This window comes from Myxocyprinus asiaticus, chromosome 22, assembly GCF_019703515.2.
Source record: "Myxocyprinus asiaticus isolate MX2 ecotype Aquarium Trade chromosome 22, UBuf_Myxa_2, whole genome shotgun sequence".
In the NCBI taxonomy this organism is placed as follows: domain Eukaryota; kingdom Metazoa; phylum Chordata; class Actinopteri; order Cypriniformes; family Catostomidae; genus Myxocyprinus; species Myxocyprinus asiaticus.
In genome coordinates this window covers 7575391-7590769 of record NC_059365.1, presented here as the reverse complement: position 1 = coordinate 7590769, position 15379 = coordinate 7575391, and the positions used below count along the sequence as shown (strand labels likewise).

General features: G+C 36.2%; 1 protein-coding gene across 1 annotated transcript; it reads left to right on the top strand.

Annotated features, from left to right (window-relative positions):
• The first annotated feature begins 2322 nt into the window (after positions 1–2322).
• Positions 2323–11111, top strand: smtnl1 (smoothelin-like 1). Its single transcript, XM_051650466.1, has 5 exons — positions 2323–2501; positions 7411–8033; positions 8315–8429; positions 10185–10336; positions 10530–11111. Exons 1-5 carry the CDS (start codon positions 2451–2453, stop codon positions 10885–10887), a joined length of 1299 nt encoding a protein of 432 aa, XP_051506426.1. The 5' UTR covers positions 2323–2450; the 3' UTR covers positions 10888–11111.
• The last annotated feature ends 4268 nt before the right edge of the window (positions 11112–15379 follow it).

Sequence of the window (15379 nt, the reverse complement as noted above, 5' to 3'; positions counted from 1 at the left end):
TTGACATATTAGACTTCACATGTTTTCAGCATGTAACCCTAAGTAATGCCAACTTAAACTGTTCAATTTACAGGCCATTGTTTTAATTTATAAATGCAAGATTTATCTTGTAGGGAACAACCATTTCAAGTAATATTTACTTAATTTTTCTTATAAGCTACACATATTATTAAGTTAATTACACTTAATTTTCAAATGCATTTTATTTATATTCCAAGGTTCCTAATATAGCCTATTTATTAAAAAAAGTAAAAACAAAAAACAAAAAATGTGTAGTCAACAAGTGTCTCAAAACATATTCAAACTATTTATAAATTAGAAATTAATTTCAACAGCAATACATTTATAAATGTATCTAAGAGGCTGTTTAAAAAAAAATCTAAAACATTCATAATATATACATACAATATAGGGTAGGAAAAGCAGGTTTTGTTGAATAAGACACCATTAAAACTGTAAAAACATTACAGAGTTCTTTAGGTCTATATGTGCACCTTGGTGCTTTTATGTAGATTTCTATACCTATGCCCTTGAAAGTTGGCATTTATTTTATTACATAAATATTTTTTAAACAAAGAGGATTGATAAACAGCCACATGAAGTAGTTGGCATGTGTTTAGACAGAGAGGGTGCAGAGAGAACAGATAATCAAGGGGGTTGAGTGAATGAGAGCAAAGATAGTGGTTTATTTTTAAAGCCATCTGCTTTGTGGTGAGGGAGGAAATGCACCTCTACAGGATAAGAAGAGCTATACATGCATACAGAGATAACTGCAAACTTAGTTACATGAGATGAAGTGTATAAACAGTCTTCTGCTTTGGTAAAAAATGAGAGAGTAAGATAAAGTCCACAAACTCTAATTCTCACTTTTTGCACACATTCACATATTACAGGCGGGGCTGGGGAGTAACAGAATACATGTAACGGGATTACGTATTTAAAATACAAAATATAAGCAACTGTATTCCACTACAGTTACAGTTTAAATCATTGGTCATTAGAATACAGTTACATTCAAAAAGTATTTTGATTTCTGAAGAGATTACTTTGCATTTTATTGTCATTTGTTTCATTTAATATTTTAGTCCTTTCAGTTGGAAAACATTTATACTTTTAAATGATTCGATCCAAAGTGCATTTAAACAGCGGTGAAAAACTTTCTTATGATGTGTTACATTCATATGAGCAGACAGAGAAGTTTGAAATAAGTTTGGAGCAGAAGAAATAGAAATAAACCTTGTGTAAATTGTCAGCTTTACGCTAAGCTAAAATGCTATTTCTAGCCATTTTACATGCACGTTACCAGGCACGATCATATTTTTTATCAAGAAAATTCACATTAGATCATAATTAATTTTTTTATAGTAAGACCTTTGATATTAGGGCAAAAATCATATTCTTGATAATAATTTTTGTGTTGTTTTCCTGTAAAAAATATCTAAAAATCCTTCAAACAAGATCAATGTATTTTTATCATGTGTATTTTGTCTTACTGTACTGACAGAGTTTTTAGTATTAAAGTATTTAGAATACGTTACTGACCTTGAGTAATCTAACGGAATATGTTACAAATTACATTTTACGGCATGTATTCTGTAATCTGTAGTGGAATACATTTCAAAATTAACCCTCACAGCCCTGATTACAGTACAGTATAAAACCCCAAAACAGCATCCAGAGACTCTTTTTCTCAGCACATCTCGTCTGGAAAGAACTTTTATGTTTAAAGCACATTTTACAATAAAATTATACAACATATTGGTGACCTGGAAATTGTAGTATGTAGTTGTTGTTGTTGTTTTTTTTTTTTGTTTGTTTTTTATCTCTGTCAATATATTTAGTGTCCTAAGTATTATTATTTAAAAAAAAAAAATGTATGTTTCTTTTGCATTGGGATACATATGAGTACATGTAGGCAATTAAAGTTCAAACAGGTCATATAAAAATGTGAGATTTTGAAGACATAAATGTTTAAAGGTATCTATGTTTTTAAAAACTATTTTTGTCATAAATATTTGAGAACATTTTTAAGATAATTTGATCTTGCATCTTCAAAGAGTATTAGAGAGAAATATTTAAAAGGGTGTACAATAAAAATAGCAGATGTACTGGTCTTATTTTATTCTTGGACCTACATCAATACTGTTTATTCCTGTGTGTTGTGTGTATTCGTTTCTAGCAGTAACAGCTGCTCAGTGGGTCTGTTTGCGCCAGTGTTACACTATTTCTGGACTATGTGTTGTTTAAAAGGTCAGGGATAGATAGATAGAGAGAGAGAGAGAGAGAGAGAGAGAGAGAGAGAGAGAGAGAGAGAGAGAGAGAGAGAGGATATAGAGAAAAGGAAGAGGAGAGGGTGAGGAAGACCAAGGAAATAAGAAGAAAGGGGAAAGACTGTGAAGAGTCTTTCAGTTCAATTTGACAGGAGATTTCATACAGACGACCCCAAACAAATGGAGGATTCTGAGAATATCACAGTGGCCAGTGAGGAAATGAATGACCAGGTAAATTTTGCATTTAATTAACAATGGAGTGATCATGTTATTCTTTCTCTGTTTCTCTTACTGTATTTAATGTTTACATTAAGCTTCATATTCTGTTTTGGGACTGAGAGACACCAAGGCCCATTTAACATCTAAAAAAAAAAAAAAAAAATTAAAAAAACCACAACATAAAACTATCAGGTTGATACTACATGAATTCTACCCAACAAAACCACGTTTTTACTTGATAACACGCCTCATATGTCCTCTGTAAAAAAAATAAAAAATTGGGGTCTCAGACAAGCCAGGTATAAAACATGAATAAATTCAACAAATTTTCACATGCTAAGGTTCTAGTCAATCATAATCGGACTCACTGTAAACCCTAATAAGTTGGCAGAACTAAAAAAAAATTTAAGGTAATAAACTCCAAGTTTAAATTTGTACTACACATGCATTTTAATTGCTCTTAACTTGAAATATTGAGTAAGCTAACTCATACATTTTAATGGCACTTAACTTTAAATTTAACTCTTTGGCTGAGCTTGATTGAGTCATGGACAGTTGTTCCATGTATTTAAATGAGTTTCCTTAAATTAAAATTATCATGTAATCTCAATTTATATACTCCAAGTAGAGGAAATCTAATTGAATTGAGTAAACCCAACTAAATTAGACATGTTAAATTAACTTAAATTAATCTATTTCTGTTATAAACTATCTAGTACAGTAAATGCTTGCATGCTAAATGCATGCTAATGGGAAACACAGTTTCTGCATTCTAAATCGTGGAATCAATTCTGTACTGTATTTGATAAAGGGCGCACTTCTCGGTAAAACTTCGGTACTTCTGGTAAAACAGTACGTTCTTTAGGTATGCATGCGAGTAGTGTGAATTGACTGCAGCTATACTTCATCCAAGGATGTGGGTATTGACCCATGACCCTTATATATGACATAATAACAACAACTGTGAAAACAATCTACTCTGGTAAGCACCATTTAAGTACAAGGGACAACCATCTTGGTATATCATTTGCAGTGGAGAAGAGCCCTCCTACTCGCGGTTCACCAGCATTCTTTTAAATCCAGCATTTTAAATGTGACGTTTCCTCAGCTCCCGAGGGATTATGGGATCATAAAGTGTCCAGTCAATCTGCACTTCAGAATCATGCTGGGATATAGAAATCCCCTGCCAAGTTTCAGTTAACCAAACAAAAAATATTTATATTGTCCCAACACAAATAATTAATTAAATCATTCATTCATAATTCCTTACATTTATATAGTGCTTTTCTAGGCACTCAAATCGCTCTATATAGTATAGGGGGAACCACCGCAACCACCACCAGTGTGCAGCATCTACCTGGATGATGCGACGGCAGGCATAGTGCGCCAGAACGCCCACCACACACTAGCTATTGATGGAGAGGAGAGTAGAATGATGTAGCCAGTTCAGGGATGGGGATTATTAGGAGGCCATGATAGATAAGTCCAATGGGGGGAATCTGGCCAGGACACCGGGTTACACCCCTACTCTTTACGAGAAGTGCCCTGGGATTTTAAATGACCACAGAGAGTCAGGACCTCGCTTAACATCTCATCCGAAAGACGGTGCTTTTTTACAATATAGTGTCCCCGTCACTATACTGGGGCATTACTACCCAAACAGACCACAGGGTGAGTACCCCCTGCTGGCCTCCCTAATACCACTTCCAGCAGCAACCTTTCCCCAGGAGGTCTCCCATCCAGGCACTTACCAGACTCAACCCTGTTTGGCTTTAGTGGTCAACCAGACGAGAGCTGCAAATAGATTCAATACTTGAAAGCGTTAAAACAACTAAGTTAATTTAAGTTAACTTGGTTACATAAATGTTTTGAGTAATATGAACAAGGAAGGATTCATTAAAACTGACAATAGTATTTGTAATTTTTTTTATTGACAAAAATAAAAGACAAACGAGGAATGCCCAATAGCCTACATCATTTTTAGCAAACCAAACTTTTTGAGAAATTTGTAGTTTCACCAACTATCCCCAATAGTCTCTGCATCTACGCTCCCATTGCAACATTGGTAGCGTTGATTGAGTGGCTACTGGACATCTTTAAGTTCAATTGGACAATTTATGTTCATGACATGTGTATTAAACTCAAAATACTAAAACAATTCAGGTTATTTAAAATGTGTCAGTTTTGTGAACTCAAAAGAAAGAGAAAGTTCTAAATACTCATCAACATTAATTTATATGAACTAATTTGCATGATTTAATTTTTCCCTCACAATCCAATAAATTACTATGAACATTTGGATTTATAGTGCTGGTGAGCATACTGTAGAAGTTTACTTCTGCCAACTGTCTTTTTAGATTTGTTTGTATTTTCCTAAAATGTGTGGAAGACACATCAAAAATGCAGTGTTACTAAAATAGATATGGCCAAGCTGATGTCTTCTTTGTCAGACAACAAAGTTAAGGCTTCAATAACAGCTGTCTAATGGGTTTAGATTAGATCAGATGAACTTATTAAATTTGTTGGGAAAATAAGATGCTCTGTCAACAGAACATGAGGGTTAATGTTCTTGGCACTGGCAGTTACATGTTACAAAATGTGCATGTATTATGTTTATGTGTCTTGTTCTATTCTCATCTCTCATACACACAGATAAGCACTCTTATATTTTGAGGGATATGTAAAGTTTGTTTATTCAGTTGACCTCCAAGTAATTTCACTTATTTCACTTACTATATTATGTAATTATTGTCTGGAGTGCAGTTGATCAGACTGAAGTTACTCCTTGATATCTATTCCTGGCTCAATTCACATTTAGTAATTTGATATGAACACATTTACTAATGCTCATGCTCACACACACGCACACACACACACACACACACACACACACACACACACACACACACACACACACATGCACAAAACTCACAAATGCATGCACACTCACACCTGCTCATTCAACGGAATGCTCCAGCTCTTTTTACAAATGGTAAGTCATGACCTCATGTGACACCTGGGGCATGCATACACACGGACACAAACTCTGATATGGTCTTAGACTGCAAATTGAGAACGTTACAGATTCCGTTGAATGCGAATCACTGCCCACATTTATTTTTGTATTTTTAATTTTAATGGAACTCTGTATTTGATATCTCCTTCAGAGAATACTGCAGACCTATATTAATAAGCCTGTAATAATCTGGTGCATTCACATATGGTGAGAAACAATATGTCAGATTGACAGACAAGATTTTACACCCCTCTGAGTATATATTTTCCTGAACACAATCTTCACAAAAGGACAGCAAATAAAAGAATTACAACTCAATTACAACTCTAATGCATGCTATACCAAATAAACTCTCTGTCTAATGAGTTCACATGGATAAGCAGATAATCAAAGATGATTGATGATTTTCCCCCAAAAGTGTCTAGAGTGGGAAATCTGGTACCAATTTTCATACATATCATCATTTTTTCATTCTCTCCACATTCCCATGGATATTAAACATTTTGTTATCCAGAGCCTTGAATGGATTTGTATGTGCTTTGCAATAAGGGTTTTCACTCTTGATAGTCATCAAAACCAAGTCATACAACATTTACTGATGTGATCGATTGATGAAAGACTAGACTCTGTCTGTTACTGAAAGAAACATACAGGCATACAGCCTGATTACCTGTTCATATTTGTCTAGTATACAAAGCGATGCATTCCATTAAGCTTTTATGAAGGAATGCTTATATTTTAAAAAGTAGGCCTACATTAAAAACTATATTATATGCATTATTCTTGTATGTGTTCTCATATAAAATTGCATTCTTTTAGGCATACTTCAGCTGCTATTGGGTAGACTGACCGAGTACAGTTTTAACACTGTAAATATATTTCCCTTCTAATGCAAGTTTGAACTGTGCTTATCAATTTGCACATTTACATTTGTATCCACTCTCTATGTGGGAATTTTGAAGAACATATTCCACATTGATGAGAAATTATTGGAGAACATCTGTTTTGGGGGGTAAATCTTAAATGTTCTTACTCCTCTTTCATTGTAAATTAATCATTATTCCTGAATGGCAACGAAAGAAAAATGTCTAACATTGTGTCATAAGTATAGCAAATGCTCCTTCTAGATTAGACAGACAGGCAGACAGGCAGACAGACAGACAGACAGACAGACAGACAGACAGACAGACAGATAGATAGATAGATAGATAGATAGATAGATAGATAGATAGATAGATAGATGAGCTATTCACAGCCATGATTCATTTGTTCCTCGAGTAATCGAGATAAAGCTGGCAATATTCGGCTGGTCATATGATCTTAACATGTAGTCACTCTTGAATGTGTCTTGTGCAAAAATTTAAAACGCAGGTGTGAAATAAAATTCACAGTAGTGGGCTGCGTGCAGATTTCTACACCGCGATAAAATTGTTCCAGTGTAGCTCAGTTTTGCATTTTCATCAGAGTGAATAATATGTCAGTTAACATACTGTATATCAATGTTTTGAACAGTTTTTGTAGCATTTTGGTTAAGTTTGATTATTTTAATATAACTTCAATAATTACGTCAATTTGTACCACCTTGGAAGTTTGCAGAGGCTCCATAGTTAGGGTTGCCAACTTGACACCACTCAAATATGAGGCACTTGTGCATTTTGAGCGATTCAATACAGGACATTTCGCAGCCCTTGATCATTTTGTCTTAATTTTTCACAAATATGCAATGTCCTGCTTTATACGGCACAGTTGGCAACCCTACTCATAGTGGGCCCTGGCCCCTTGGTTGAGAACCACTGTCATACTGCAGGACACAGCTGAAACCATTTTAGCTTCTGTGAGTGATAAGTTTGTGCTGTGGAGTCGTTCTGCTTTGCTGTAACCACTTTTGGAATTGGCTCTTCACAGGATGCCAAACATCTGGACCCAAAAGAGCCCAAATGCATAGTAGATTCTGAGCCAGGAGGTGTGACTGATACTACAGAGAGTGGAGTTGATGAAGAGAACAAAGAAGAGAAGCAGAATACAAAAGATGAAACCAATGACAGTGAGGCATGTGAACAAGAGGGCGGAGCCACTGAGAATGTCAACATAGTAAGAATGGAAGAGACAGATTTGGAGGAAAGAGAGGAGGAGATCACTGGGAATACAACCCAAGAGCAAGAAAACGAGACTGGGGTGATCGAAAATAAAGACAGTGAGTTAGTAAAAGAAGGAAAGGAGAATAACAATGAATCTCTCAGGAAAGAGGATGATTCAGATGAAACTGATGAAAAAAAACTTGAAGAGAAACACAAAGAAGAGGAGGAGACAGCTAATGAGTCTACAAACACAGAGGCTGAAAAAGACACAGATGAGATAAAAGAGAATACAGACAACATCCAAGACAAACTGCAAGAAGAAAATTCTGCAAGAAAGAACAGAACAGCTCCATCATCTATTCATAGAGCTTCAACAAAATCAACTGTCTGCCCACGAGGTGCCCGTCCCTCAGCTAGAAGAGACGCCATGGCCAAGTTTCAGAAGGACCAGTAAGCCATCTTCATCATCACAGCTGTCTTCTTTGTTGTCATAAACCTCATAATCATACAGATCATTGTCACAAATATCATATACAGTACTTACAAGTTGTTATTAACCATCATTTCATTCATTCATTAATGTAAACAACAGCATTACTTATTTATCATTATTTACTCTGCTACTGTGTATAGCTGTATTTGTTCATTTAACTGTGTTTACAGTATATGATATGTCTACATCTGGTTTGTCTTTAGCGTTTGTGTGAATTACATGTGCTGCCTTGTTGTAGGACCCCAGCAGTCAGAAACTTTAAAGTTCAACGGACATCTATAGGTGTGGCCGGTGGAGCCTCAATTAAACAGAAAATTCTACAATGGTGCAGGAACAAAACACAGAGCTATGAGGTAAGCTGGATATTTTGAATTTACAATTAAAAGTTAAAAATTTCACAGAAATGAACATGGTCCAGAGAAGTATTTGGACATTCAAGCCACACTTCGAAGAGTTTAAATGCCATTGCATTAGATAACAAAATATTAAACCAAGTGGCATCTACAAAGAAATTATGCTATGCTTTTACCTACTATCTTAACTTTTCTGAGCCATTTTTGTGATTTTTAAATAAATTGTTCCAAGGCGATTTTTAATGGAGTTTCTAAACAAAGCTCGGGAGGAGCATGTTCATTTAATCTGACCAGTTACAACACCAGAGTAAGTATAGATAAACCAGATCCTTCCTCTGTGCTGCAACAATTCTTCTGGGCGTCATGCCGATTTTTGACACCCTAGTTTGGCTGTGTTTGGGGGTAGGTGTTTGGGTGGCCTGTAAGGCCAGGGACCAATGACTCCCTACTATAGATAGGATTAGGGGTAGGCTTTATAGATAGGGACCAATCAGGTAGCGGGGAGTAAGAATCTGGCAGGGCATCAGATTTTGGCACAACACTGGCATGCCTCTTTCACCCCAACTCCACCTTATGTCTAATTTATTACTAATTTATTACTAAGAAAGTCTAGGGGGGTATTAAGAGCTTTGGTCGAGTCTCGAGCTCGAGCCCTCTATTATGGACAGCGAGCCAAATCTTTTTACCCTCACCTCTATTTAAGGATTACATTAGCATTAGGCTTGGGATCGATGCCTTTTTCATGCATCAGTAATAGGAAGATATTCCCGATGATTATCGACATATACTGTATTTGGGCTACCCGTTGCCCTATAGATGACATGGCACGTTCTAAAAAAAAAAAAAAATAACAAAGTTTGTCTTTTTGTGGTTTGACAGCTTGAATGAAACCTCTTTGAAGATGTATACAGAGAAATTGCATAATAATTTCTAATCGTTCAGTTTTTGCAGTTAAACCTGTTTCATACACTAACCTGCAAACTCATCAATGTCACTTTCATTCTTGAAGAAGTACAAAAACCTTTGTAACTTTTGTGTATATGCGTTCTATGCCAGGAGCTCTAAAATACCTGTCCAATGTATGTACCTGTCCAAAACCTGTGCCTTGTGACTTGCTTCAGTAAATGTCACTCCCTTGTGATCTCCCAATGCTGTTATGCCTGACAATAAACAGAAGCCCAACTGAGTGTGTTAGAAAGCACACAAATTAGTCTTCTTGTTAATATATTGATGTCTCAAAAATAAACTGATATAATAACATGCCGATCAATAATCAATATATTGCTATTTTGTGACATGCCGAATTAACAAGCAAACAACTGAAATGGATGTATGAAGTCGGTTCCCATCAAGTTCACACAGGTGTCCTAGCAGAGTAACCTCAGTTCATTACATTAACTATGGATATGTTCTACTAGCGTTTGAAAACCAAAAAGTCCCCAAAATGTCCAAATGTGTTCATTTTAAAAAAATATACTTGGTTTGATATTTTGCTATCTAATCAATAACATACATATATTGCACATACCATAACATACACAATAACATAAATACATATTTAAGTGTGGAGTATAGTAAGTGACCAAATACTTTTTTGGAGGCACTGTGTATTCAAATCCTGGTCAAAGTGAATTATATGACCAGAAATAATTATTTGGGAACCATTTTATCCATTTTTAGAAACTTTAAAAAAACCTAAATCTATTAAGAATGATCATGTATGAAAGTGTCTAATTCTCCTTTACCATCTTAAAGGGTGTCAGCATAGAAAACTTCTCTTCCTCTTGGAATGATGGTCTGGCTTTCTGTGCACTCATTCATCGCTTCTTTCCCTCTGCTTTTGACTTCTCATCCCTCAAAGCCAGTGAACGGGAGAAGAACTTCACTTTGGCCTTCAGCACTGCAGAGTATGTTAGATCTGTACTTGAATATGTGCATGTGATTGCGGAAGCGAGGTTAAATATAGGGAAAAAAAGATGTATGGATGTATGTGGAAGCGTAATTTCTATGTGAATTTTATTGATTTCATATATGAGTCTGGAACAACCTAACAATCTTCTATCCCACAGAAAAACAATGCAAAAATCCTCTCTTTTCTAGATCTCTTGCTGACTGCTGCCCCCTTCTGGAAGTGTCGGATATGTTACTAATGGGTAAGAATCCAGACCCTCTGTGTGTTTTCACCTATGTACAGTCCCTTTGTCATCACCTCTCTAAGATAGAGAAAGAGAGGAGGGAGAAAGAGAAAATGGAGGCGGACAAGTATAAAGAAGAACATCAGGAGGTGACTGAAGATAATGAGAAAGGAGAGGGTGAGAAGGATGAGAGTGGGCAAAATGACAAGACAGAGGAAAATGGATCAGATTCTAGCATGAAGGCAGCACAAGAGATAGATCAGAATGAAAATGTAATAAATGCAGATGTCATGGGTGAGGTTGAAGAGAAAGAGAGTAACTGAATGAAAGAAAAGTAAAGGAATGAAGAAAAGTTATCTGACTAATTTAAAAACTGTAGATGGTGTCAAATATTGTATTGTTTTCATAATCTGCTTAAGTGAATGTATGAATTTCAGTTTTATATTAAGTTTAGATGATCAATATGTTATTATTTTTTTGAATTGTTTGGGTCTGGTAGTGGTATACAGTATTTTCATTTACTCAAATAAATGATTTCTAAACTTTTTGCCTTTGTTAGGCTTGACTACTTAATTACTATGTGTTTCAGTTTATGTATGCACTGAATGTATGATTGCATGTATGTAAATATTCATTTTAATCAGACACAGAATTATTCATGGGGGTTACAGTGTGAAGAATTTACATGTTTACATTGATCATGGGGGGGGGGGGGGGGGGTTGTACTTGCTTGTTTTTATTATTGGGGGGGTTACCTCCCCCCATCTCCCTGGAATCTACACCCCTGACTGTGCCATTAACTATTCAAGCTAAAAACAAAGTGACAAAAAGCAAAAGGTTTTCGATTTTTAAATAGCCTACATAAACTCTGATCAAATATAGGCCTCAGTGATGGGCTTCGCTTGAGTAGCTTAACTACATTTCTGAGTAGCGTGGTGGTAGCTTCGCTAGTTTTTAAATCAAGTAGCTTTTCAGAGGAGAAGCTATATTATTGATTAGGTAATGGCGTAGCTTTGACAAAAGCTACAACGCTACATCATGCCCATACCCGGTGTTTTATATCAGAACTAAAATGATGTCAGAACTAAAGATGTCCAATTACAAAATGAATCGCTCATTTGAGTCGGTTCTTCAGAATGAATAGTTCACACGTGATAGTAAAGCAGTCTGAATCGGTTCGCGATTCAATCTGAATGACTCAGAAAGCGCACTGCTGAATCATTTGGTATGCACTCTCACTTGTCAGCATGCTCATGGAATATTTTAAAACACGGAAAATAAAGATAACGCTGGTTGCAATGGATCTGCAATCAATGGAAACCAAACCTGCAAATGCATTTTAAAGGATTAGCTCACCCAAAAATGATAATTTTCTCATTATTTACTCACCTTTAAACCAGATGTGTATGTCTTTCCTTTTTCAGCAGAAATGAAAAGAAACATAATGAAAGTGAATGGGTGCCATGATGCTGCTGGCTGTTTGATGGTCCAAATGGCATATTTAGGTAGCATAAATATAATCCACACGACTCCAGTCGATCGATGAATGTCTTCTGAAGCAAATCGACAAGTTTGTGTAAGAAACAAATAGATAATTAAAATGTTTTTAACTTTAAATCTTTGTTTCCACCCACTGCTGTAGTTTTGTTTGAAATGACCTAACTCTCATATGACGTTCATTCTTCTGTTGTATACAAAGCACGTGCTTCCGACATTTCGTGTGAACGCACTTTGCGCTTACGTCACACGACAGCTCCTTGATGGGTCAACTGGTAGCAGGAAGGTTAATAAAGTTTTAATTATTGATTTATTTTTTACACAAACCTATCGATTTGCTTCAGAAGACATTCATTGATCGACTGGAGTCGTGTGGATTACTTTTATGCTGCCTAAATATGCCTTTTGGACCATCAAACAGCCAACAGCCTGATAGCACCCATTCGCTTTCATTTTTTGGATAAACAGAGCTGAAATGTGCTTATAATTATTTCGGTTCTGCTGAAGAACGAAAGACATACACATCTGGGATGGCTTAAAGGTGAGTAAATAATGAGAAAATGATCATTTTTGGGTGATCTAATCCTTTAATGTTTGATGAAAAAGGTCTTTATTATGTTCAACACATATGCAGCTTATGAACGTCTACTGCAGGTAAATACATTTTCCAACCAAAGAGTTTCAAAACACTAATAGCCTACATGAAAAAACATAAAAATGTTCTTTCTGATGAAGCTGGTTAAGCTGTTTTAAAAGCCTAGAGGGGACAACAGCACACCAGCATTCCATGCTGGGGAACCAGCACCCAAAACACAACATAAACTGGTGACTGGTCTTTTCAGCAGGATTACCTGGAAACACCATACAATTGTATATGAATATGGTAATCATAAAGCAGCATACCATGGTATTCTTTGAATTACCTTGAAGCACTATTTAAAAACAATAGCATATGAACATGGTAATCATTTATTGGTAGTACCATGATATTCGTATAAGTACTTTGAAGCACATTGTAAATACAGATTGGTGCATAAATATGGTAATTGTATATCAAAGTACCATGGTATTACCACCTGATACCATCAGATATCATACTGTTATTACCCAGATATGCTCACACACACAAGGAATTTACAAGGAAGCTAAATTATTGGAGTAGCTTGCCCAACACTGATAGGCCTATATTTCACAGTGAACATGCTGTATATTGGAGAAATAGTACGAGCAGTAGGCCTATATGCCATTCCAACACGAATGAAGTCTTACGAATTGGTACAAATTTGCCACCTCATAGTATTGTGACGAATTCACATGAGACTGTTAGCCATTCCAAACATAGCCCTACAGCAGCCCTAGTGTTGTTGCGTTCATGTGTAATGTTGGAAACCTTTACTTTCATGTTTCATAGCTCACATAATATCACAGTCCATTTACAAATGGTCACGAAAATGATTTTGCAACATTTGCAACCTGGTCTTATGACAAGACATAATAGCACGAGATGACAAAAGGTAAGAGATGACGTTCAATGTTGACGAATTTTCCTCAGAAAACAATAAATAAACAAACCAACGAACAATGTTAGTATGATTTTTCCTAAGTATAATCCCTAAACTAAACTTAGCCATAAAGTCTAGCCCCTTTCCCAAACCCTAAAGCTAACCAGGATTTTAATAGGAAAATAATTTATGTGCGTGACGTAATGTGTAAAACATCAGGGACTGGAATGAGAAGAGAAGCATATTACAGGTTGACATACATCAGTTATTTGTTTTGCATAAATCAATATGGAATCAGTAACCACATTTGTTTCCTTTCTTAAAATAAAGTGTTTGATAGGAGGCTATTTATAATTTGATGCCTGCAATGTATCAATTTGACAGTCTGTTTGTTGATTGGTTGGTCTCTATGGGAATAAAAGTCCTACCTTTTCGCACAAGCCAAGTCGTATGATATCTTACGATTTTGCCATCTCATATGAATTATTACGAGTTGTCATGAAACTGTCTCTTATGTCACAGAGAAGTCACACTGAACTCACTCAGCAGTTTTTGTTTTGATGGCTGTAAGAACATAAATCCCTTCAGGGGCCTCTGCTCCTTGCAAAGTTCTAAGCACCTAACAGGAGCTACACCATGTTTGTACTGGTGTGTACTTGAGCTAGCAAAAGTTCAACTTTGATGAATTTAAGGCTGTTGAAATAGAGAAGCAAATGACTCTGTGTCTCTGTTTCATACCGTCACACCCTCTTTCTCCGCATGTTCTGGTAATTTGGTGCTATATTTATGCAAAGGAATCTTATCCCAACATCCACTCTCTCTCTCAGAGGTTCATATTTCCCTGAGTGTGGCTGGTGCAAGTGTAGTTAAGTGATCTTGATGAGGTCTCAACAGACACCAGTACAGTGTTGTCAAAACACCCACAGACAAAGTTAAGACTAGGTAAAGGACAAAAACTGAAAAAAGAAAGTATGAGGATATGAATGATTGTGTCTTTGGGCTAAAAGTTCTGGAGTGCATTTTGGAAGATTTCACATCCCCTGCAAATTGTGTTTCATCTATCAAGACCTTCCTAAGACACATGGATTCACGCAACACCAAGGAAATACTCAAAAGATGAACATCTACCTTTGCTGGATGCTCCATAGCAATTAATGTTTTAAGAGTATCTTCCAGTTTACTGTCAATAGAATTTCTCCATGGATTCCACTGATCCAGAGTCCTACAATTATGTGGATACAGACAGCTCTACTTCACCTAATCCACCATCATCAACATCTCGTAAAACCACCCACTACCATGACCATGGTAGCCTTAGTTACGGTGTAGGAGTTGTGTGGACACATCTCCGTCCCTTTATTCCCTTCTTTCTGGTCTCCAGCCTAGTGGTGGCACTGGTCTACGTGCTCCAATTCATTGTATATGGAGGGCCTTTCACTGATCCTCTGTTCTTCATCAAATTTGAGAAACGCTGGCCTCCACCTAGCCAGCAGCGAACCACCATGGAGTCAGTACATGGATCGGCTGGTATTCTTTAAGGCTGTGGACAGAGATTGATCACTGCTGGATTAGAATCTACATGACGCTGGTGTTGGTGTCCTTGATTTTGGAATCCGGGATAAACATATGTAAAGGATTAAGAAACCCTATAAATTGCAAGATAGGTGTCCATATACTCAGGATTGAAAATGAAACTAAAGAATCTAAACCCACCTAGAATAGCCATAGATAACTTGTTTCAAAAATATTGGAACACTCTCTCCCTTCAAAAGGTTGTCTTATGTTTTTAAATGGTCAAAAAAGTGCTGGTATGTTA

Bases quoted from the DNA above. Each gene is read 5' to 3' on its own strand.
- smtnl1 (XM_051650466.1), top strand. From the start codon at position 2,451: ATGGAGGATTCTGAGAATATCACAGTGGCCAGTGAGGAAATGAATGAC. The intron at 2,502-7,410 runs GTAAATTTTGCA...GGCTCTTCACAG, and splicing joins GTGAGGAAATGAATGACCAG to GATGCCAAACATCTGGACCC. The intron at 10,337-10,529 runs GTATGTTAGATC...TCTCTTTTCTAG, and splicing joins TTGGCCTTCAGCACTGCAGA to ATCTCTTGCTGACTGCTGCC.